This window comes from Peromyscus leucopus, chromosome 7 (assembly GCF_004664715.2).
Source record: "Peromyscus leucopus breed LL Stock chromosome 7, UCI_PerLeu_2.1, whole genome shotgun sequence".
Classification (NCBI taxonomy): Eukaryota; Metazoa; Chordata; class Mammalia; order Rodentia; family Cricetidae; genus Peromyscus; species Peromyscus leucopus.
The window spans coordinates 34,752,727-34,778,417 of record NC_051069.1 but is presented as its reverse complement, the minus strand read 5'-3'; the positions used below and the strand labels follow the sequence as shown (position 1 = coordinate 34,778,417).

General features: G+C 35.6%; 2 protein-coding genes across 2 annotated transcripts; both read left to right on the top strand.

Annotated features, from left to right (window-relative positions):
• Positions 1 to 2,010: 2,010 nt before the first annotated feature.
• Positions 2,011 to 2,952, top strand: LOC114687790 (olfactory receptor 143-like). The gene has a single exon (XM_028862423.1). It carries the CDS (start codon positions 2,011 to 2,013, stop codon positions 2,950 to 2,952), a length of 942 nt encoding a protein of 313 aa, XP_028718256.1.
• An 18,386-nt stretch (positions 2,953 to 21,338) lies between these two features.
• On the top strand, positions 21,339 to 22,281 carry LOC114687793 (olfactory receptor 143-like). The gene is given in 2 exon segments (XM_028862427.1): positions 21,339 to 21,659; positions 21,661 to 22,281. Coding segments are annotated over 2 exon segments (942 nt in total).
• The last annotated feature ends 3,410 nt before the right edge of the window (positions 22,282 to 25,691 follow it).

Sequence of the window (25,691 nt, the reverse complement as noted above, 5' to 3'; positions counted from 1 at the left end):
GCAGAAAGGACCCTTACCAACTCAGCTGCCTGAAGTTCATTCTCCCACCTATATAGGTGGATGCTAGTTTTGCAGACAGCTCCAGGGATGCAGTTTTTGAATAGTCACTTAGGCTATGGTAGACTTTTTAAGTATGGAGCTTTCTTTTATCTCTATATAGTTCAGTGTGTTCCCTCAGCTGTACTCCTGAAGTAAACTGAACATATGGTTCTTGTCTTAGTTAGGGTTATTGCTGTGATAAAATGCCATGACCAAAGGCAACTTGTGGAGGAAAAATTTTAGTTTATGAAAGGGGTGGGAGGGAATATAAGGAAGGAAGAAAATATGTAGTTAGATTTAAATTTAAAAAAATGTGAAGTGAAAAAGAAAATATCTTTTTAACCCAATTAGTGTCTGTCCTTCTGTTTAATTTGCTCAGCATGACAAAGCATCACACTGTAACCTGTCATTATTTAAGTCACTATGGTACTCTGGAACGTTCAACAATGCTTAAATTTTATTGGTTCCAACTTCTGTGTGTGTATGGTGAAGGAAATGCTAATATTCCTGTGGGATGGGCAGGGACCAGAATAGCACCAAAACAAATGCTTGTCTAATACAAATAACAATAATTCCAAGGATAAGAAACTTGATTTATATGAATAAGGACATGCAATAAGAAAAGATGAAATACCCAACAATTGCTTTTTATATATCTATGTCATGTCAGTTCTAACATATTGTGAGAATCATCTCAGTTAATTTATACATTACACATTTATATTTTATTCTATTATTATTGTTAATATTACTTGTTGTGATACAGGGATTACATCTATACTTTTATATACTTAAGACAAGAGTAGTGCCACTGAAGTGCAATGCAAGCCTTATCTATGGGTCTCAATTTATAGGTATGTGGAGAAATACACAGGTACAAATATAATTAAAAAAAGGTCAGAGAAGTTGCATAACTATTTACAGATTCAATGTGTGGAATTTGGAAAGTCTGGCTTTAAATTATACTTTTCAATCTAATTTTTATAAAAGAGTTTAGAATTTTAATCTACTATCTACAATGTAGTAATACAATCCTTGTTATTTATTGGAAAGTACTAAGGAAGCATGTGGTATATCCTTCAAATTTCTTCTTGAAGTGTGCAGACAACGTGACAAAGATTCTAATGTACTTTGTCAATCAGTAGTTCTGATGGGGATTTATAAAGTGAGCAAAACTTGAGTCTCAAATGAGCCAACATTATGTATATGGAAGATGATGTAAACACAGGCTCAGTAATTTCTTCACTCAAGGGACTCATGAAACCTGGGAGGAAATCTTAAAGGAGAGAATAATTTTCCAGGATTCTAAACAGTTTTCCCTAAACTCTGCAACATGAAATGGGTTCTTACTCTAGCCAGACAGCATCTTACAGTCTCATAAAAGGATCCCATTTTCCATCTCCAGTGAAGAGGATCTTCTAAAGAAAATCTCACACAGAAATTGTGTCAGTCCACAGTGTATGCCTTGCAGGGAGTCAGAGACCAATCTTCACTGATGGTTGTTACCATGTTCATCATCAAAGATTTTAGACACTTGAGGACACTGGGAAAGAATCTATTTATTATAATTGTGGTGAAATCTCTGTGTAACAAAGCTGACCACTGACTCATCTTGTCTTAATAGTTTTCCTTCAGTCACAAAGCTATAAATTTTGGGTTTTTGATGTTTTTTAACTATTGCTTTTTTCATCTCCTATCCTAACTGAAGACTAAAGAGAAGGGAGAAAATGCAGTTCAAGAGTCAGTAAGAGATTCATTGGCATTCTCTCTGGAAAGAGACAAACATCATAGTTGGGGAAAGAAGGAAATGGGGATTCCTCAGGAATCAGCCTGTGTTGTCATGCTTGTTTGTCTTGTAGCCTCTTCACAAAACACTGAGCTTGCAAATCCAGCAGCTCCAGCTATCCCTGCCTGTTAAAAGACACTTTCCTGTTAATTCCATATGCTATCTCTGTTCCTACAGATGACACCATGAAGCAAATGGCTGTAGAGAATGACTCTTTGGTGACTGAGTTTGTTTTTATGGGATTGACAGACCAACCTGAGTTCCAGCTGCCCTTGTTTTTTGTGTTCTTGCTGAACTATACAGCCACTGTGATGGGAAACTTGAGCTTAATTATTCTCATTTGTCTGAATTCACACCTTCACACCCCTATGTACTTTTTTCTGTTCAATTTGTCCTTTGTTGATTTCTGTTATTCATTTGTGTGTACCCCCAAAATGCTGATGGGATTGGTTTCAGAAAAGAGTGTCATCTCTTATACAGGATGCATGACTCAGCTATTTTTCTTTGGCTTTTTTGTTAATTCTGAATGTTATGTGTTGACAGCAATGGCCTATGATCGTTATGTGGCCATATGTAAGCCCTTGATGTATACCATCCTCATGTCTCCTAGAATGTGTTCCCTGCTGATGTTTGGGTCTTACTTGATGGGATTTGCGAGTGCCATGGCCCACACTGGCTGTATGATTAGGCTCAACTTTTGTGATTCCAACATCATCAACCACTACATGTGTGATATCTTCCCTCTTCTCCAACTCTCCTGCAGCAGCACCTATGCCAATGAACTTGTGAGTTCTCTTATTGCTTGCATAGTTGTCATTGTATCTGGCCTTGTTATTTTGACCTCATATGCTTCCATCCTTTTAAATATTGTTCACATGTCATCAGCTACAAGTTGGTCCAAAGCCATGGGTACTTGTGGTTCTCACATTGTAATTGTTAGTCTGTTCTATGGTTCTGGACTGCTTACATATGTCAAACCTGCATCTGCAGAGTCTGTGGACCAGGGAAAGTTTTTCTCAGTGTTTTACACTCTTGTGGTGCCCATGCTGAATCCTCTCATTTACAGTCTCAGGAACAAGGATGTCAAGCTTGCTGCAAAGAGAACCATGAAGAGAATCACAAGCTGAGTGAACAGGTGTGTTTGCAGTAGTCTCTGACTGTATTCTAAGGTCTTCTCACTTCCCCCATTAACTTTCCTCTATACTTCCTTTTCTTTTCTTTCAACATTATGGTCAGAATTTCTAATGTACACACACACACACACACACACACACACACACACACACGCACACGCACACGCACACGCACACGAACACTCACGTGCACACGCACACGCACACGCACACACACACACACACACACAGAGATCATCAGCTATTATATAGCTTTGTGTCCCTCTTCATGATTTAGGACTCCTCTGCACTCTCAAGATTATCTACACTGATCTTCACTACCTTTATCATATGAAGACTTTGGTCTGACATATTTTCTATACCTAAATATAATACTGTTTAGTGTTTTGTCTTTTATATTTTCTCTAGTAAAATAAATTCATGGGACTGTTTTGAGTCCTAGAAATTATAGTTAGGAAGCCAAGCCTGCAACATTGTACCACCAAGCCTTAAGTTCAGCTATGGATTGCTTCTAGATAAGTAGATATTTATTGTAAAAAAAGAATAGTATTTATTTATTTATTTATTTATTCAAAAAAACTGAAAGAGTTATGAAGGAACAGAGACCTTTCTCAGAGTTCTTTTATTATGGGTCTAAATAAGGGAACATGAGAATGTTGGTCCAGTCAAGTTGACTATAGTACAAGGTTTTAATAGCCAAGTGCGAAAAGCTAATGCTCCCACAATAGCATTATTTTATAGTTAGGTGAATAGAGCAAACTAAAATGTGACATTTCATCTTGTTTCTTTAGATTATTGATAATTCTTTCAAGGATGGTGAAGCCGTGTTTGGTTCAAGCCCTTTTGTTAAGTATGTCAGTATTTCTGTAATAAAATACATAGATTAAGAAGCCTACTTGATGTCTTTCCTGAAAAGCAAAATTATTTGTTCATAATAAAGTTAATAGAAAATTATGCACTATAAAATTTTCTTATGTGTATCTAGTATAGAAAGTACTTTGTTGTTTCCTATGTAAGCCTTGCATGAATTCAAAAAAAGTACTTATCAGTGGAGATACAGTAATCAGATAACAATGATTTTCAAACTGTAATTCCTATATCTCTTTGAAGATTATGATGTTTGAAAATACCTGAAATGGTAGATTAGTAATATAGGTTTAGAAAAAAAAAACAAGTTAAGAGCTTTACTTCAACCTGAATAAAATTATTAGTATTATATATTGATACATTTATATTCATTATAATGTTTTTATATTTAATTAGAGTTTAATTTTCAAAGTAAAGTATGAATGCCTGAGATATATTTATTTTGTTCTCATTTGTTATACTACTTGGTTAACTCAAATTATTAAAATGGTTTAGTTTAAATTTTGAAAAGAAGACATAGTTTAGTAAAGGCATGGAATGATTATTAAAAACACTGTATATGTTTTATAAAGTTTCATTTCAAGGAAGTCTTGGAACATAGCAATTATACAATATGAGTCACAGGAATAGAACGTACTCTCCAGTCTGAGTGCAATAGTATAGTCAGAATACAGCATCGTGGAGAAACTTTAAACAAATTGTCTGGCCTGTGTTTGGTCAAGTAAAATAGGCTGATTTTATAGGTGTGATTATTTGTACCAATCTAGGAAAATTAACTGATTAACATTTGATTCATCCTACATTTGATAATAGTTATGGATAAACTATTACAAGTTGATAATGGTTATAGGTAAATAAATAAAATTATAATTTAAAAACTGAAATTGCAAAAAATTAGATGCAAGACATTTTTTAAAGATAAACTCATTTGATATTAGGGAATGTTTAGAGACAGTGTATTTGTATTTGTTAATAATATAGACATAGTGTACCTATATTTCTTATCCAATTTGTGCCTCATTATATCTTCATTTATATAATTGAAATTGGAAACTATGTTTATTAACAATTAACAAAATGTATTAACAAATGTTAAGTGCATATTAAATCCATTTTAAAATAAAATCTTAATTACATTGATTGTTGTACTTCATGTGTCATTAATATAATGGGCAACATCTTCAGGTTTAACAGTCAAGGAAAATATGACAGTTGAAATCTAATGACTCTTTCTCTCTCAACAACTACTGATTGCATGTAGCTCTTCATCTAGGGATGGAGCCTTGTGAAATTTTCCCCACCCATGTTGGCAAGTTGAACAGGTGCTGTCGTTATGGGTCTTGTTTATGAAATTATATTGTTGAGATTTTATGGGTGCAGCTGCTTTCTTGTCATATCTAGAAGATATCATCTATCAACAGTTATTCTGATACAGCTCTCACAATCTTTCTAGCCCATCCACAATGAGTGTTCCTGAGACTTGGGTGTAGAGATTGCACTGTAGATGTACCAGCTGGGGTTGATATAAATTTCTCTGTGTTTGACCAGTTTCAAATATTTATAATAGTCACCATCTCCTGCAAAAGAAACTTCTTTGATAAAGGATGAGAGCTAAAGAATAAATACTTAAATTGTAGGCGATGGAGGGGTTGAGAACAACATATGGGAACACAGTTCACAGAATCAACTAAGCAGGGCTCATAGAAGCTCACAGAGACTAAAGTGGCAAACCATGGAGCCTGCACGAGTCTGTGCTAGTTCTTCTGCATATATGTTATAGTTGTGTAGCTTGTTCTTGTGAGACCCCTAACAATGGGAATGTGGGTGTCTCTGACTCTTTTGACTTCTCTTGAAACCCTATTCATCCCACTGTGTTGCCTGTCCAACCTTGATATGAGGGTTTGTGCTCAGTCTTATTGAAAATTGTTCTACCATGTTTAATTGATAGCTCTTTTCTGAAGGAAATGGAGGAGTAGTGGATCTAGGGGAGATGGGAGGTGGGGGTTCTTGGAGGAGTGGAGGGCGGAAATGTTGGGATATAATGTATAATAGAAGAATAAAAAAAGAATAAATACTTACAATGCAGTTAGAAATATAATTATGTTGGTTCAGGAAAATGACAATAATAGTTTCTCTTGAGGTTTATGATTGCTTCAGCTATGGATAGTTGTCTAGGTTTATAATACTTAGCATGAATCCCCTTTCATTGAATGAGATTTCAGTCCAACTAGATAGCTGTTGCCTACTACCAAGATAAAACTGCCACTTTCACACCATTGAAAATATATTTTTTTTCCAGGGCACATATTGTTTTGGTTCATGGACGTTATAATTGATAGTACTCTTGCTATTTCTCCTTTAGCTTGCATAACATCTTCTGATACTATTATGGCTAGTCTCTTGGATATACTAAAAACAGCTTAAGAGGGAAATTTAGAGCTTTATGTGCCTTTATTTAAAAAATTAGAAGAACCACAAATAAATGACTTAATGATGCAAGACTGCTGGCAATGGCCGAGAAACAGCCGGGACTGACCTACTCTGGTGATGGGATGGCCAAACACCCTAATAGTTGTGCCAGAAACCCCATCCAAGGACTGAGGAATCTGGATGCAGACATCCACGGCTAGGCCCAGGGTGGAGCGCCGGGAGTCTAATTAGCAAGAAAGAGGAGGGTTTATATGAGTGAGGATTGTTGAAACCAAGGTTGGATAAAGCACAGGGACAAATACCCAAACGAATGGAAACACATGAACTATGAACCAAAGGCTGAGGGGCCCCCAACTGGATCAGGCCCTCTGAATAGGTGAGACAGCTGATTGGCTTGATCTGTTTGGGAGGCATCTAGGCAGTGGTACCAGGTTCTGTGCTCATTGCATGAGTTAGCTGTTTGAAACTTATGCACGGACGCTTGGCTCAATCTGGGAGGACTGGACCTGCCTGGATTGAGTCTATCAGGTCGAACTCAGTCCTCAGGGGAGGCCTTGCTCTGGAGGAGGTGGGAATGGGGAGTGTGCTGGGGGAAGGGGAGGGGGCAGGAAGGGGGAGAACAAGGGAATCTTTGGCTGTTATGTAGAACTGAATAGTATTGTAAAATAAAATAAAATAATAATAAAAAAAAGAATTTGGAAAACTAGAGCAAATCAAAGACAAATCTAGTAGATGGGAAGAAAAAATAAAACCCAGACCAGAAATCAATGAAATAGGAACAAATAAAACAATACGAAGAGTCAACAAATCTAAGAGCTAGTTGTTTGAGAAGATAAACAAGACTGACAAATACATTGTCTAATTATCAAATGAATGAAACAGTAAACTCAAATTAAAATAATCACAAATGAGTAGAGAAGTATTACAACAGACGCCATAGAAATTCAGAATATCATAAGGGAATAATTTCAAAACCTATATTCCATTAATGTAGAAACCCTTAATAAAATCGATGGATTTCTGTATTCATCCAAAGTATCAAGATTAAAGCAAAAAGAGATCAACAGATTAATGAAACTGATTCATCACACACACACACACACACACACACACACACACACACACACACAACCTCGAATCAGTAATAAAAAGCCTTCAATGTAAAATGGCACATCTCCAGATAGGCTATTCTTTCAGACTCTCAAAGAATGTCTGCCACTAACTCTTCTAATTTTTTTATATTGAAAATTCACACATTTGATTCTTATAACCCTTTCACTCTTGCATATCTTCCCAGAAAGGTATACAATGTATGCTAGAATATTATTTCTAGGCATGTGTGTTCTATTCCAGTCTTATATTTCTGAATGGGCAAGAATGTGGATGACAGGGTATTTTAAACTCAATACCAGAGATCAAATTTATGTTATTAAAATGTACTCTAGTTGTCCATAAAAACATTCCTATAGCTTAATTGAGTAACAAATTGCTTAAAATGTTGAACTATACTACATTTTTATAGACAGTAATTCATAAATATATTCATAACCTATTTAAAATTTTACTTAATGCCATTGTAATCATAGTAATTAGTTTAAAAATTATTCAGTTTTTTAATACTTTTACAATTATATGTGTGCATGATCATGCTTAGAAAGAAGGTATAAAATTTCCCATCCCCAAGAATGTTTTCTCACATTCTTTTTTCATATTCTTTTCTATCAATCACCACCTTCTTCAGTGACTTGAGGTATGTAATACTTTTGTTCCCATTAGCATAATTTTGAGTATTCTTTAAAATCTTTTTAGCAAATATGTGTCACTTATAATGTCTTTGAATATATTTTCATTAATTTATTTATTGACTTGCTGTTAGAGATTGGACTGTAGAATAATATTTCAATGGGCATTGACATTCAAAATGTTCTAAGCAGTAATGAATTCTTATTGATCATGTCTCATTTATTTGTGTTATTATATATAAACAAATGCATGGCATTTATTCATTGTGTGCTACATGCATATATGAATAGATTAGAAAAATTATATATACATATTATAAAGTCTTTGAATACTTGCTTATATTTTAGGTCTTTACAGTTTTATCAGATTAAACCGCTGTAGTATGTATGAAATAGTATGCCATTAACCTTCTTTTATGCTGTCCTTAGACCCTGGAAGACTTTTCTTAAATTATTTTTTTAACTTTACTGCTTCATGGAGAGATAAACTTGAATATTTACCACTTACATAGATTAAGAGGAATGAAATGTAGCTTTCTTTGTTGTGAGATGTGATTATAATGTAGAAAATCTTAAGTATTTAACAAGAATGGGAATAATCCTTCAGTCAATGTCAAGCAAAAGTCACAGGATGCTAGAATAATATATAAAATTCAGTTACTAAGAACAATGGACAATTTGAACTTGGAACTGAAAACAAATCATTTTGGTGAGTACAGAGGAAGATAGTTGGTTTTCTGTCCTTACTGACTCAGAACATCACAGAAAGCCACAATCAGGTCTTACCACTCTTTTCCCACAAGTTTCTTCCAAATTATTTTGCATGGGAGAGGGTGTTGCTTTCCATGCCTTGCTGCTTCCAGCAGTGATCTTCGATCAGGTCACCAGATCTCACACACACATTTTTCTAAGTCAGGGGCATGGATGGATCACAAATAGGGATGATAGAACAATTATGGTTGTACAGTCAGCTGAGTTTGAAGGAGTTAATTATATTGGAAATCTAAACAATAGGAAGATCAATTAAAATGTGTTCTTTATAAGTCAGTTAAATTGAACAAGCTGAGTACATGGTATGTGACCAGAATGAATACATAGTTACAAATGATCTCAAAGCACATCCTTAACTTGTTACATGTTGGGTGAAATTTTATTTGTGAAGGCAAGCTTTAAACAACATTTCTTAGGAAAGCTATTCTCACATAGAACAATAGATACTCTCATTCATTACTGGTAAGTATCAAATGGTGGACACAGTGAAAGAGAAGTTGCCAGTTTCTAAGAGTGCTATATCAGTCTATCTGCTCCCAGCTATTTGCTTTTAAGTGATCTCAAGAGTAGTGATTCACAATAAACTCATATGTAAATATTTTTAGCAGTTTTCTTTATGTTTGTGAAAAGCTAAGAGTGACAAGATGTGCATCACAAGCTGGGAGGACAACTAAGCTGTGGTACATGTGTACAAGGAAAAAGGAAGAAATTAGCCCCAAGTTCACCAAAGCCATGACAAGTCATAAAGTTAAGTGAAAATCTTAGTCTACAAAAGCTCTACAGTAAGTTATTCCAGCACACAATATTCTGCAATAGCTAAAGTTATAGAGAACAATAGTCTCAATAATTGCTAAATTTTGGAAGAAATTGGAAGGAAGAAATAGGAAGAAAGCAGAAAAATTTGAGGATTGCAACTATTGTGGATGGTACACTAATGGTGAAAACATGACATCATTACTTCTTTATAAACCATGGAAAATTTTATCAGAAAGACTGAATCTTATATACATGTTAATTCAAAATGATTTACATGGATTTAAATGAAGTTCTGCTTGGCATGTTAGTCTAGGCTGGCATCCATGTTCTATTACTATCTGCATTACATCTTTCCAGGTCCTTATGACTTTCAAAGTCTCCATTGAGAAGTCAGGTGTTATTCCTATGGGTCTGCCTTTATAGGTCACTTGGCCTTTTTCCTTTGCTCCTCTTAATATTTTCTCTATTCTTTATGTTTAGTGGTTTAATTGTTATGTGGCAAGGGGACTTTTTTGATGGGGGTCTAGTCTATTTGGTGTTCTATAAGCTTCTTGAATATTCATAGATATTTCTTTAAGTTGGGAAAGTTTTCTTCAATGATTTTGTTGAGTACATTTTCTGTACCTTTGAGTTGATATTCTTCTCCTTCTTCTATCCCTATTATTCTTATGTTCAGCCTTTTTACGCTGTCCTAGATTTCCTGGACATTTTGTGTTACGACTTTTTGGCTTTGGTGTTTTCTTTAACTGATGAATCTGTTTCCTCTATGATATTCTGTACACTAGAGATTCTCTCTTCCATCTCTTGTATTCTGTTGGTTATGCTTGTATTTGTGTTTTCTGTTCATTTACTCAGATTTTCCATTTCCAGCATTCCCTCTGTTTGTGTCTTCTTCATTGTTTCTATTTCAATTTTCAGATCTTGAACTGTTTCCTTCACATGTTTAATTGCTCTTTCATGGTTTTCTTGGCTTTCTTTAAGGGCTTTATTGATTTCTTCCAGGTTTTTATTAATTTCTTTTTTATTTTACATACCAATCAAATGAGATATTTTTTTTTAATTTTCTCAAGACAGGGTTTCTCTGTGTAGCTTTGTGCCTTTTCTGGAACTTGCTTTGGAGACCAGGCTGGCCTCAAACTCACAAAGATCTGCCTGCCTCTGCCTTCTGAATGCTGCAATTAAAGTGTGCGCCACCACCACCCGGCTCAAATGAGATTTTTATGTAATGTAAAATATTGAAAGTTGAGTTATGAAACTTAATGTCTTTTGTATCATCATATTACACTCATATACTCATCACAAAATTATGTTATAAGAGTCTGATATTGCACAGAAAAAAATTCTCTATTTCCCTTCTCATATACCTTTCGGTCAGTCTCCAACTTCAGCCAACATCAGAAATAAATACTGTTTCAATCCCCATTAGCTATTAGCTTAGGTTGCCTATGCCTATATATGGTATATTCATGAATATATGACACATATGTATATATACATATACACCTATGCATATGTACATATACATATACGTACACACAGAAAACACACACATTATATATACATATATGTATACATAATGTATATATAATGTATATATGTGTGTGTGTGTGTGTGTGTGTGTGTGTGTGTGTGTGTGTGTGTATGTATACTCTGCCCTCAAGGAACTAAGTTAGAGTAGGATAGAGGATCATGGCACCTGACATCATCCTTTATCCTCTAAGAGCATACACACACACACACATACACACACACAATATCTATATCTATCTATCTATCTATCTATCTATCTATCTATCTATCCACACATATATAAAATATTTGTGTTCATACCCTTATATGTAATATACATGCATACATACATAAAATATACATACATATATATGATTTCAGGTAAATATAAATGATGTGATTCTTTATGGGTTTTTGAAACTTCATTAACAGTATTTTCCCTTGTCTTGCCTTTTCGTGTATTGACCTCCCTCTCCATACTCCAGTAAAATATCCTTCATTTCTCCCTTTATAGCAAAATGTACACTGTTATCCCCTCACTACTTCTCTTCTCATAGTCCCTGTTTACTATACTGATTTTTCTGTGATCACACACATTTTGTAAGTATACATACATACATATATGTATATAATATTGTCTATATTTTTGGCTTTGTCTTTAGACCAATATAATACTTATTAAGTTTACATCATATTTATGGATATATAAGAACATCAATTGCTGAAGAAGATGCCATAGAGTGTATTTTAACTCTTTTTAAATATCTCATCAATAGAAATTTATGTAAAAAGGAAAGAAATTTCAATGAACACTCAAATCCAATGTTTTATTGTGGACTTTTGTAATAATTTGTTTTGAATACCTAAAATTAATTCTTCCTTTGAGGATCAAACAATATCCTGAAATATTATAACACTTTGTCTTAACTATAAAGAGTAATTCCTATAATTAGGACTGGAAAGAAGTATACAAGGTTAACATGTTAATCATATGGAGCTGATTCCTGTAGAAGAAGAGTGGAGAATTGAAATTGAAATCTGAAATTAAAAATACATCATTTGGTGAATATGGAGGGAAGTATAAGAAGGAGGATGAGAGAACGAAATAGAAGGAAAGAAATGAATAAAAAAGATAGACATCTTGTTACAAGTTTCACAGATATGTACAGATGCTGTTATGAGATTAATGTGCATTGTTTTCCCAAAGACTCTTGTGTTTGAAGGTCACGGCTGCAGATGGTAAGACTGTTTGGGAGGCAATGGGACCTGGTGAAGATGTGGCTTCAGTAACAGAAGTCTGTTGCTGTCTGTAGGCCTTGAAGGTTGTACCCACTTTGAGATGAGCCTGAGACTTCCTTTTACTTCCTTTTTCCATTCAATACTTTGCTACATGCTCCCATTATTGGAGACAGATGGAGCATCCCCTATCCACCATGCTTTGTCTCTAGGCTTTCACAACCAGTATGGGCTGAAGTCCTCTGAAACACTGGAACAAAATAAACCAGCCACCTACTTTTTAGTTTGTTTCTGATATATTTTGTTACACAGATGATAAAAATAATATACAGTTTCAAAATATTAATGTATCATTTTTCTCTTTTGTTATGTAGGTTTAACCAGTCTGACTTATATCCTTGAAAATTATAGTATAGATATGATCAAGCAATACCACCCCCCAAATTAGAAGAAAATAATGCTGAACTGATAAGCCCCAACTTCTTAAGTTGGTGCAACTACAATACCCCAAATATCAGGCTAATAGTGAAAGCCTAGACATTTGAATGAGTGGAACAAAATTTAGAGTCCAGACATTGACCTTCATAAAATTGCAGCTGTTATTTACCAAGGAGACAGGCATTCTCTACAGAAACAACAGTGTTTTCATTTTTTGTAATACTTATTACATAACTTCCTATACTAGGATAAAAATCTGAGTTTCAGATCCTCAGACCCCAGTATAAATCCAAACATGGTAGCAGCTGCATCTATAATCCCAGTATTACTCTAGGGAGATGATTGTGGGGACAGGAGATAAGTCAGGTATCGTGGTGGAGAAGAGAGGCACTGACCCTGCCTCAGACCTGGTGGAATGTGAGGAGTCATATCCAGTTGTGCCCTGTACAGGTACATTATGCCATATGCTTACCTGTACACTCATTTGTACTCACAGATACAAACATGGACAGATGGACACACACACACACACACACACACACACACACACACTGTGAATCATTGATGGAGATGCAAAAATGTAAGACATCTGTTCATATTTTCTCCCCTTTGATTGATGCAAATTTGTGGAAATCCCAATGCTCTAAAGCTTCTAATACTCTATGTTGTACCAAGTGTTAATTGCAACACTCTTCATGTGTGTAAAAAATCCCAAAGTGATAAAATTGTTCTTTGTAAGGTGAGTTGACAAATTAACTTGTGCATTTACATATGAAAACAGGAAGACAGAGGCCCCAGGGCTCTCAAAAACATGGAAAAAACTCAGTTTCACATTATTATGTGTAAATCTTACCCTAAGTTTTTAGCAGGTGATTCCAATGATAGTGATGGACATTTTGTGAGGGGCCATTCTTAGTTTTTGAGCTTAAGTCAAGTGGTTGGTGTGTCAGACTATCACTGGTCACCAAAGTGACCATGATCTAGTGACTTCTGATTTCATTGCCTCATGTCAAAAAAGAGTAAGGAAATGCACATAAGAAATGAAAAGCACTAATGTAGGTTGATCAAGGAAAAGTTAGAAAGGCTCCTAAGAATGGGTGGGTTGATATTCAAGAGTTATATCACAGTGCTGTGCTGCTCAGTGAGCTTTTATTGTCCCTAGATGTAAATTAGTTGTGACAAGTCTTATTGAGATTTTTCATTTATTAACATTCTGTGTGTGTTCCCTCAGCCCAATTGGAAAGGTGATCATGTGTGTCTATTCCTGGTGGACTCTTCAGTGGGTACACAACTGATGATAATGAATGCTCTTCTACAATAATTCATGAGTACTGATAGTTCAGGAAGGGAGCTTAGGAACTCATGAGCCCCCTTCTCCAGTCATAGTTGATTGTTCATAGGCCCAGTTATTCTTGTATAGGTCCATTGCAGACAGCCACAGCTGATGTGAGGTCATTACTTCTTCGCCTGTGTTGTGCCCCCAAGACAATGTTTCATAGCCCTTTTCGCTGTCTTTCATCTCTTTTACTGCTTCTGCCTCCTTTCCTGTGAGGTCCCCAAGCCCCAGAGAAGGTAATATGAATGTCTTCTTTGGGATGGAGCATGCAATTTTATTTATTCTTAGCATCTTGGACAGTCATACATCTCTGAATTCACAGCAATTCATTGCAAATTGAAGCTTAAGGGATTAAGGCTTGGAGAGATAATTTACTTATGGACATGCAGATAAATATTTTAAAGGCCATTTGTCTCCATGACAATTTATCTAAATTATAATACCAAGTTCACCTCTAGTTTCCCAAATCGATCCAGCCACAAGTTTTTGATTGGGGTTACAGTACATAGCATAATTTTTCTCTTGTAGAATAGGTTTCAAATACAAACAAAGAGTGATTGGTCAACCATATAATAGCTGTGTCATTATTGCAAAAGCAGGATACCTTCTTTGGCAGGTTCATTTGCACAGCTCCTTTATACTTTTTCTCCCTAAGCAGAATCCATGAAAGCTAGCCAGCAGGGAGAAAGTATCAGCTCAGTTCTAGCTTTATTCTCTACCTCTTTTTAACTGTGGTGTGTAGTACCTTCAGAAATAAGGTCATCTAGTCCCGGTGTGCAACCAAGGGGAACAGAAAAGGCTGGTATTGTATTGTATATTTCTAGGTCCTGCCCAGGTACTAGCTTCTAAAAAGATATCTCGCATCTGTCACTAGGGTTTTTGTATAAAAGCTGCTGGCTTTTAGAAGCAGCATTATCCAGACATGTAAATTATTAAGTTCTCATGTGACTTCTTCATACTCTTGTAGTTAACTTTCCTTGGCCTCTGCTACTGCCTACCCACACCCATGCCATTCCTATGTAAGATTCCAATGCCAAAATTTCCCTTTCTGTTTCCATATAATCTATGTGTTGCTATCTCAACTCCTTTAGACTTCTCAACTTAATGGCCCTTTATTGGTTTCCTGAATTCAACAGGTATTCCATATTAAATATAAAATCTAACAATCTGAATCAAGACTCCACATATGCATAAACATAAAAAAATTATCTTTCTGTCCTAGTGTACTCTGTTCAGTATTTTTCCCATTCTATCATTTACTTGCAAATTTCATTTTTCTTATCATCTGAGTAAATATATATATTTATATCACCCTTTTTTATTCATTTTCAGTGGACAAACAGCTTGTTTTCCTCCATTTCATAGCTAATGTGACTAGAGTAGCAATGAAAATGTTTAAGATGGTATTTCTGTAAAATATTATGGAGTCCTTTGGATGATGTTATCTTGTATAACTTGGTCAAATAATAGTTTAATTTATGTGGTTTTTAGCAAAGCCTACATAGATTTCAGTAGTGGTTGCACCAATTTACCTTCCCATCAACAGTGAATGCTCCTTGTCAGTGTTTGTTATCATTTGATGTACTGATTATAGTTATTCTTGCTGGGTTGAAATGGAATAACAATGTAGTTTTAACTTTCTTTCGCCTCACAGCTAATGATATTGAACATCTTCAAGGTATTCAACATTCATTTGTATTTCTCTTTTTAGAGTTCTCTGTTCATATACATGAGTCAAGTTTTGAGTTCTTTGTGTATTCTGAAATTGAATCTTTGTCATAGATATGTGTGATAAAGATTTTCTTCCATTCTGTGGGGTGCCTCTCCAGTCGGCTATGTTGTACAAAAGCTTGCAAATTTCATTAGATTCCTTTCATCAATTATTGATACTATTCCCTGGGCTAATAAAGTCCTATTTCAAAAGTTCTTGCATGTACCTACATTTGAAATGTTAGCCCTTAATTTTCCTCCAACAATATCAAACCACCCAGGCTTATTTTGAGGTCATTGATCCATTTAGAATTGAGTTTTGTGCAAGGTCAGAGATAATGACACATTTTAACTCTTCCATGTATTTTTTCCAGTTTTCTGAACATCATGTGTTGAAGAGATTTTGGTTTTCTCCAGTGTGTACTTATGATATGATTGCCAGTACTCAACTAGTTGTAGTTGTGTGGAATTACACTTGGATCTTCAGTCCATTGATCTATGAGACTGCTTTATCCCAGTATCCAAAAATTTTTAGAACTATCCTCAGTAGTATAATTTGAAATTAACCACAGCAACTCTTTAATTAGTATAATTTTATTCATGATTCTTTCATCTATTCTTGGTGCTTTGTAATTCCATAAATTTTAAGATCTTTTCTATGTCTTTGAATAATGGATCTGGAATTTTTATTGTGATTGCAATAAATCTGTGGATTGTTATTGTAGGATGGGCATTTTTTAAATAGTATTTTTTATTCTTTGTCATATTCATATATTTATACAGTGTATTTTGATCATATCCATCTATCAGTAATTCTTCCCAAGTTCCCATAGTAAGCTTCTTACACCTTCCTTCTAGTTTCATGTTCTCTTTTTATAGTTTTAATTATTATTAACAATCCCTTGAGTTCAATTTAGTGCTGCCCATATGCACATGGATGTGTTAACCTACTAGTAGCTGCATCTCCACAGGGGAGTGACTCTCAGCAGCCATCAACTGCCAAATTGTCTCCTGCTAGGTATTGGTTTGGGGGACTCTTCTCCCATCCATGCCAGAATTTTTATTGGCTTTATGTTGTGCAGCTTTTGAGTAGGTAGCCATTGATGCTCTAAGTTGATGTATACAACAGCCCTGTTATGTTCAGAAGTTAGCACTTCTCAGGTCTTCCCCATTTGTTCTTACATTATTTTATTTTGAAAGTAGATTTTTATCATATAATATATGCTGATAACAATTTCCACTCTCTCAACTCCTCTGAGATCCTCGTGCCTCCCCTCTTTCTGGATCCACTTTTGTCTCTCTTTAAGAAAGAAACAGGCATTGCCGGGCGTTGGTGGCACACGCCTTTAATCCCAGCACTCGGGAGGCAGAGCCAGGCGGATCTCTGTGAGTTCGAGGCCAGCCTGGGCTACCAAGTGAGCTCCAGGAAAGGCACAAAGCTACACAGAGAAACCCTGTCTGGAAAAGCCAAAAAAAAAAAAAAAAAAAAAAAAAAAAGAAAGAAACAGGCATCTAAGGAATAATAATAAAATCAAATATGATAAAACAAAAACAAGCAAGTCATAATAAGACAAAACAAATACACAGAAAAAAGGAGCCTCTACCCCCAAAAAATAATAAAAAACTACAAACACATGTGGTATAAGAGACGCACACACAGGAATCCCATAAAAACAAAACCAGAAGCCATAATATATATGCAAATGACATGCGAGGCTAAAAAAAAGTGCCCTACCCCAACACTATGAGACAAAGAACCTCCAAGGATGTACTTGAGTTAGCCTTGTGTTGGCTGTCTATTGTTGAGCATGGGGTTTACCCTTAAGAGTGGCTAGTTTCTTCAGTAAGACTCTCTTGGAAAAAAGTAAATTTTCATTTGAAGTGGTTATCAATTGGAGATGTTAGTGTCAGTTGTTAGTGATGTTAGATGTTAGATGTTGTGTTAGTGATGAGGGCATGTGTTGACTTTTCTTCTCAGCTTTAAGACCCCATTTCTATTTGGTGCTGACCTGTGCAGATGCTGTGTGTTGCTACACTCTCTGTTAGTTTATATACACATCTGTTGTGTTGGGTTTATGACCCCTTGTTTTCTTTCTGTTTTCCATCTCCTCTGGCTCTTACACTTTTTCTGTCTCCTCTTCCACAGAGTTCCCTGAACCATGAGTGGAGGGATCTGAAGGAGGGATATCCTTTGCAGGGATGATTGCTCCAAAGATTCTTAGGCTCTGCACATTGTCTGGCTGTTGATCTCTGTTTTATTCCCATCTACTGTTGCAGGAAGTTTCTCTGATATTGGTTGAACAAGGAACATATGTTTGAGTAGTATAGAATGTCATATTAATTTATGATATGCTCTTTAGCAGAACAGCAGTATTTGGTTTTATCCTATGGTCCATAGCTTATTCAGTACCAGGTTCTTGGCTACCCAGCCAGTGTTAGGCATGGGTTTCATTCCCTGAAGTGTGCCTTAAATAAAATCAGATATTGTTTGGCCAAGAATTTTATTAAATATAACCCATTCCTGGTACTAGAAGCTTCATTTGGTGATGAGAAATATCTAGTTGGGGCTTCATCTTCCCTGTAATTTGTTGATTTCATTTAGATAGACTTTATATATGTATATATTTTAGGAAACTTCTACAGTATTAGGTTTACATATACCCCCTTAAATGGCCATTATTTTTACCTGTTCCTTTCTTTATTCCTTACTTTGCCCTTTCTTATCTCTTACTCCCTGTTTGATCCTTTTCTCCCAGTCCCCATGCGATCCATCCAAAACCATTTCTCCTTCCCAGGAACATGCACCCCACCCCCACCCCCACAACCTCTGTGGTTATATGGATTATAGTTTGCTTATCAATGACTTAATAGCTAACATCAGCATATAACTGAGTACATTCTGTATTTGTCTTTCTGCCTCCTCTTGTAAGATGTTCCTTGAGCCTTGTTTGGTAAGATGTTAATAGAACTAATGCATCCACAGCTGAGCACTCAGTGTATAGTCTAACAATTTTGAAAAACAACAATATGGAAGAACAACAAAGTTGCTGTACTCAGACTTCCAAATTACAAGATTTACTAAAAAGCTGTAGTGGTCAGGATACTGTGCTATGGAGTAACTATAGACAAATTAGAGAGCTAGAACTGCAAGTGCAAAGTAAACCCTGAACTTGTGGTCAACTAATTTCAACCAAGGTGTCAAGAGTATACAAATAAGGAAAGAATTACCCTACTACAGAGAACTCAGGAGTGACTGCTTATCTATATGGAATAGGGAGTAGTTGTTTGCCATTTTCATAGACACTCAAAAATTAACTCAAAATATACCAATGTAAGTGTAAGAATGTTTCACAATGATTTTCTATGAATTGAAATATTCTTTGCTGGGGGGAGTAGGGAGGCTTATGAGTACACAAAGAAACCTCACATGTATAGGAAAGCTTAAACTTACAAGAGTCACAAGACCATCCTGAATGTCACGGAAACAGTAAACAACTGCTACAGAAGGGACACTTACCAGCTGAGCTGCCTGGAGTTCATTCTCCCACCTATATAGGTGGATATAGTTTTTCAGACAGCTCCATGGATGCAGTTTTTGATTAGTCACCTAGGCTATGGCAGGCTTTTAAATACAGAGTTTTCTTTTATCGCTGTATAGTTGAGTATGTTTCCTCAGCTATACTCTTGATGTAAATTGAATGAACACATGGTTCTTGTCTTAGTTAGGGTTATTGCTGTGATAATGCCATTACCAAATGCAACTCATGGAGAAAATAATTATGTTATGAAAGGGGTGGGAGGGAATATAAGGAATGAAGAAAATATGTAGTTAGATTTAATTAAAAAAATATTCAGTGAAAAAGAAAATGCCATTTTAATCCAATTAGTATCTCTTCTTCTGTTTAATTTTCTCAACATGACAAAGCATCACACTTTAACCTGTCCTTTTTAGAATCACTATGGTACTCTAGAACATTCAACAATGCTAATAGTAATTTTATTGGCTCCAGTTTCTGTGTGTGTATGGTAGAAGAAAGAATAATATTCCTGTAGGATGGACAGGGACCAGGGATGTTACACAGTATAACACCAAAACAAATGCTTGTCTAATCCAAATAACAATAATTTCAAGGATAAGAAACTTGATTTATATGAATAAGGACATGAAATAAGGAAAGGTGAAATAATACCCAATAACTGTTTTTTTAATATATCTATGTCAGTTCTAACACACTGTGAGAATCATCTCATTTAATTTATGTATATAAATTATATATATAATTAAATGAAGTCCATTTATATTTTATTATATTATTTATTGTTACTATTACTTATTGTGATATAGGGATTGTATCTATACTTTTATATACGTAAGACAAGAGTAGTGCCACTGAGGTGCAATGCAAGCCTTATATTATGAGTCCCAGTTTATAGATATATGGAGAAATACAGATACAAATATAAAAAAAAAATGTCATAGAAGTTGCATGAGTATTACAGATTCAGTGTGAGGAATTTGGACAGTCTGGCTTTAAATTATACATATATATGTACATATATGAATATATTACATTCTATTTATTAATCTAATTTTCATAAAACATTTTAGAATTTTAATCTACTATCTACAATGTAGTAATACAATCCTTGTTATTTTTTGGAAAGTACTAATGAAGCACGTGGTATATCCTTCAAATTTCTTCTTGAAGTTTGCAGACAACTGTGACAAAGATTCTAAAGTACTTTGTCAATCAGTAGTTCTGATGGGGATTTATAAAGTGAGCAAAACATTGAATCTCAAATGAGCCAACATTATGTATATGGAAGATGATGTAAACACAGGCTCAGTAATTTCTTCACTCAAGGGACTCATGAAACCTGGGAGGAAATCTTAAAGGAGAGAATAATTTTCCAGGATTCTAAACAATTTTCACTAAACTCTGGAACATGAAATAGGTTCTTACTCTAGCCAGACAGCATCTTATAGTCTCATAAAAGGATCCTACTTCCCATCTCCAGTGAAGAGGACCTTCTAAAGAAAATCTCACACAGAAATTGTGTCAGTCCACAGTGTATACCTTGCAGGGAGTCAAAGACCAATCTTCACTGATGGTTGTTACCATGTTCATCATCAAAGATTTTAGACACTTGAGGACACTGGGAAAGAATCTATTTATTATAATTGTGGTGAAATCTCTGTGTAACAAAGCTGATCACTGACTCATCTTGTCTTAATAGTTTTCCTTCAGTCACAAAGCTATAAATTTTGGGTTTTTGATGTTTTTTAACTATTGCTTTTTTCATCTCCTATCCTAACTGAAGACTAAAGAGAAGGGAGAAAATGCAGTTCAAGAGTCAGTAAGAGATTCATTGGCATACTCTCTGGAAAGAGACAAACATCATAGTTGGGGAAAGAAGGAAATGGGGATTCCTCAGGAATCAGCCTGTGTTGTCATGTTTGTTTGTCTTGTAGCCTCTTCACAAAACACTGAGCTTGCAAATCCAGCAGCTCCAGCTGTCCCTGCCTGTTAAAAGACACTTTCCTGTTAATTCCATATGCTATCTCTGTTCCTACAGATGACACCATGAAGCTAATGGCTGTAGAGAATAACTCTTCCGTGACTGAGTTTGTTTTTATGGGATTGACAGACCAACCTGAGTTCCAGCTACCCTTGTTTTTTGTGTTCTTGCTGAACTATACAGCCACTGTGATGGGAAACTTGAGCTTAATGATACTCATTTGTCTGAATTCACACCTTCACACCTCTATGTACTTTTTTCTGTTCAATTTGTCCTTTGTTGATTTCTGTTATTCATTTGTGTGTACCCCCAAAATGCTGATGGGATTGGTTTCAGAAAAGAGTGTCATCTCTTATACAGGATGCATGACTCAGCTATTTTTCTTTGGCTTTTTTTGTTAATTCTGAATGTTATGTGTTGACAGCAATGGCCTATGATCGTTATGTGGCCATATGTAAGCCCTTGATGTATACCATCCTCATGTCTCCTAGAATGTGTTCCCTGCTGATGTTTGGGTCTTACTTGATGGGATTTGCGAGTGCCATGGCCCACACTGGCTGTATGATTAGGCTCAACTTTTGTGATTCCAACATCATCAACCATTACATGTGTGAAATCTTCCCTCTTCTCCAACTCTCCTGCAGCAGCACCTATACCAATGAACTTGTGAGTTCTCTAATTGCTTGCATAGTTGTCATTGTATCTGGCCTTGTTATTTTGACCTCATATGCTTCCATCCTTTTAAATATTGTTCACATGTCATCAGCTACAAGTTGGTCCAAAGCCATGGGTACTTGTGGTTCTCACATTGTAACTGTTAGTCTGTTCTATGGTTCTGGACTGCTTACATATGTCAAACCTGCATCTTCAGAGTCTGTTGACCAGGGAAAGTTTTTCTCAGTGTTTTACACTCTTGTGGTGCCCATGCTGAATCCTCTCATTTACAGTCTCAGGAACAAGGATGTCAAGCTTGCTGCAAAGAGAACCACGAAGAGAATTATAATCTGAGTGAACAGGTGTGTTTGCTGTAGTCTCTGACTGCATTTTAAGGTCCTCTCATTTCTCCCCATTACCTTTCTTCTATTTTTCCTTTACCTTTCTTTCAACATTATGGTCAGAATTTCTTTCTTTTTTTTTCTTTTTTTTAAAATTTATTTTACAACACCATTCAGTTCAATATAATAGCCACAGATTCCCCTGTTCTCCCACTCTCGCCCCCTCCCCCTCCCCCAGCCCACCCCCCATTCCCACCTCCTCCAGATCAAGGTCTCCCCCGAGGACCGGGATCGACCTGGTAGACTCAGTCCAGCCAGGTCCAGTCCCCCCTCCCAGACCGAGCCAAGCGTCCCTGCATAGGTCCCAGGATTCAAACAGCCAACTCATGCAATGAGCCCAGGATCCGGCACCAACACACAGCTGCCTCCCAAACAGATCAAGCCAAATGACTGTCTCACCCATTCAGGGGGCCTGATCCAGTTGGGGGCCCCTCAGCCTTTGGTTCATAGATCCTGTGCTTCCATTCATTTGGTTATTTGTTCCTGTGCTTTATCCAACCTTGGCTTCAACAATTCTCGCTCATATAAACCCTCTTCTTTCTCACTAATTAGTCTCCCAGTGCTCCACCAGGGGCCCAGCCGTGGATGTCTGCATCCAGATTCCACAGACCTTGGATGGGGTTTATGGCACAACTAACAGGGTGTCTGGCCATCACATCACCAGAGTAGGTCAGTTCCTGCCGTCTCTCGATATGGTCAGATTTTCTAATGTACACACACACACACACACACACACGCACACACGCACGCACGCACGCACGCACGCACGCACGCACACGCACACGCACACGCACACGCACACACAGATCATCAGCTATTATATAGCTTTGTGTCCCTCTTCGTGATTTAGGACTCCTCTGCACTCTCAAGATTATCTACACTGATCTTCACTACCTTTATCTTATGAAGACTTTGGTCTGACATATTTTCTATACCTAAATATAATACTGTTTAGTGTTTTGTCTTTTATATTTTCTCTAGTAAAATAAATTCATGGACTGTTTTGAGTCCTAGAAATTATAGTTAGGAAGCCAAGCCTGCAACATTGTACCACCAAGCCTTAAGTTCAGCTATGGATTGCTTCTAGATAAATAGATATTTATTGTAAAAAAAAAAAGAATAGTATTTATTTATTTATTTATTCAAAAAAAACTGAAAGAGTTATGAAGGAACAGAGACCTTTCTCAGAGTTCTTTTATTATGGGACTAAATAAGGGAACATGAGAATGTTGGTCCAGTCAAGTTGACTATAGTACAAGGCTTTAATAGCCAAGTGGGAAAAGCAAATGCTCCCACGATAGCATTATTTTTAAGTTAGGTGAATAGAGCAAACTAAAATGTGACATTTCATCTTGTTTCTTTAGATTATTGATAATTCTTTCAAGGATGGTGAAGCCGTGTTTGGTTCAAGCCCTTTTGTTAAGTATGTCAGTATTTCTGTAATAAAATACATAGATTAAGAAGCCTACTTGATGTCTTTCCTGAAAAGCAAAATTATTTATTCATAATAAAGTTAATAGAAAATTATGCACTATAAAGTTTTCTTATGTGTATCTAGTATAGAAAGTACTTTGTTGTTTCCTATCTAAGCCTTACATGAATTCAAAAAAAGTACTTATCAGTGGAGATACAGTAATCAGATAATGATTTTCAAACTGTAATTCTTATATCTCTTTGAAGATTATGATGTTTGAAAATACCTGAAATGGTAGATTAGTAATATAGGTTTAGAAAAAAAAAAAACAAGTTAGGAACTTTACTTCAACCTGAATAAAATTATTAGTATTAGATATTGATACCTTTATATTCATTATAATGTTTTTATATTTAATTAGAGTTTAATTTTCAAAGTAAAGTATGAATGCCTGAGATATATTTATTTTGTTCTCATTTGTTATACTACTTGGTTAACTCAAATTATTAAAATGGTTTAGTTTAAATTTTGAAAAGAAGACATAGTTTAGTAAAGGCATGGAATGATTATTAAAAACACTGTATATGTTTTATAAAGTTTCATTTCAAGTAAGTCTTGGAACATAGCAGTTATATAATATGAGTCACAGGAATAGAATGTACTCTCCAGTCTGAGTGCGATAGTATAGTCAGAATACAGCATCGTGGAGAAACTTTAAACACATTGTCTGGCCTGTGTTTTGTCAAGTAAAACAGGCTGATTTTATAGGTGTCATTATTTGTACCAATCTAGGAAAATTAACTGATTAACATTTTATTCATCCTACATTTGATAATAGTTATGGATAAACTATTACAAGTTGATAATGGTTATAGATAAATAAATAAAATTATAATTTAAAAACTGAAATTGCAAAGAAATTAGATGCAAGATAATTTTTTAAAGATAAACTCATTTGATATTAGGGAATGTTTAGAGTCAGTGTATTTGTATTTGTTAATAATATAGACATAGTGTACCTATATTTCTTATCCAATTTGCACCTCATTATATCTTCATTTACATAATTGAAATTGGATACTTTGTTTATTAACAATTAACAAAATGTATTAACAAATGCTAAGTGCATATTAAATCCATTTTAAAATAAAATCTTAATTACATTGATTGTTGTACCTCATGTGTCATTAATATAATGGGCAACATCTTCAGGTTTAACAGTCAAGGAAAATATGACATTTGAAATCTAATGACTCTCCCCCTCTCAACAACCACTGATTGCATGTAGCTCTTCATCTAGGGATGGAGCCTTGTGAAATTTTCCCCACCCATGTTGGCAAGTTGAACAGCTGCTGTCATTATGGGTCTTGTTTATGAAATTATATTGTTGAGATTTTATGGGTGCAGCTGTTTTCTTGTCATATCTAGAAGATATCATCTATCAACAGTTATTCTGATACAGCTCTCACAATCTTTCTAGCCCATCCACCATGAGTGTTCCTGAGACTTGGGTGTAGAGATTGCACTGTAGATGTACCAGCTGGGGTTGATATAAATTTCTCTGTGTTTGACCAGTTTCAAATATCTATAATAGTCACCATCTCCTGCAAAAGAAACTTCTTTGATAAAGGATGAGAGCTAAAGAATAAATACTTAAATTGTAGGCGATGGAGGGGTTGAGAACAACATATGGGAACACAGTTCACAGAATCAACTAAGCAGGGCTCATAGAAGCTCACAGAGACTAAAGTGGCAAACCATGGAGCCTGCACGAGTCTGTGCTAGTTCTTCTGCATATATGTTATAGTTGTGTAACTTGTTCTTGTGAGACCCTAACAATGGGAGTGTGGGTGTCTCTGACTCTTTTGACTTCTCTTGAAACCCTATTCATCCCACTGTGTTGCCTGTCCAACCTTGATATGAGGGTTTGTGCTCAGTCTTATTGAAAA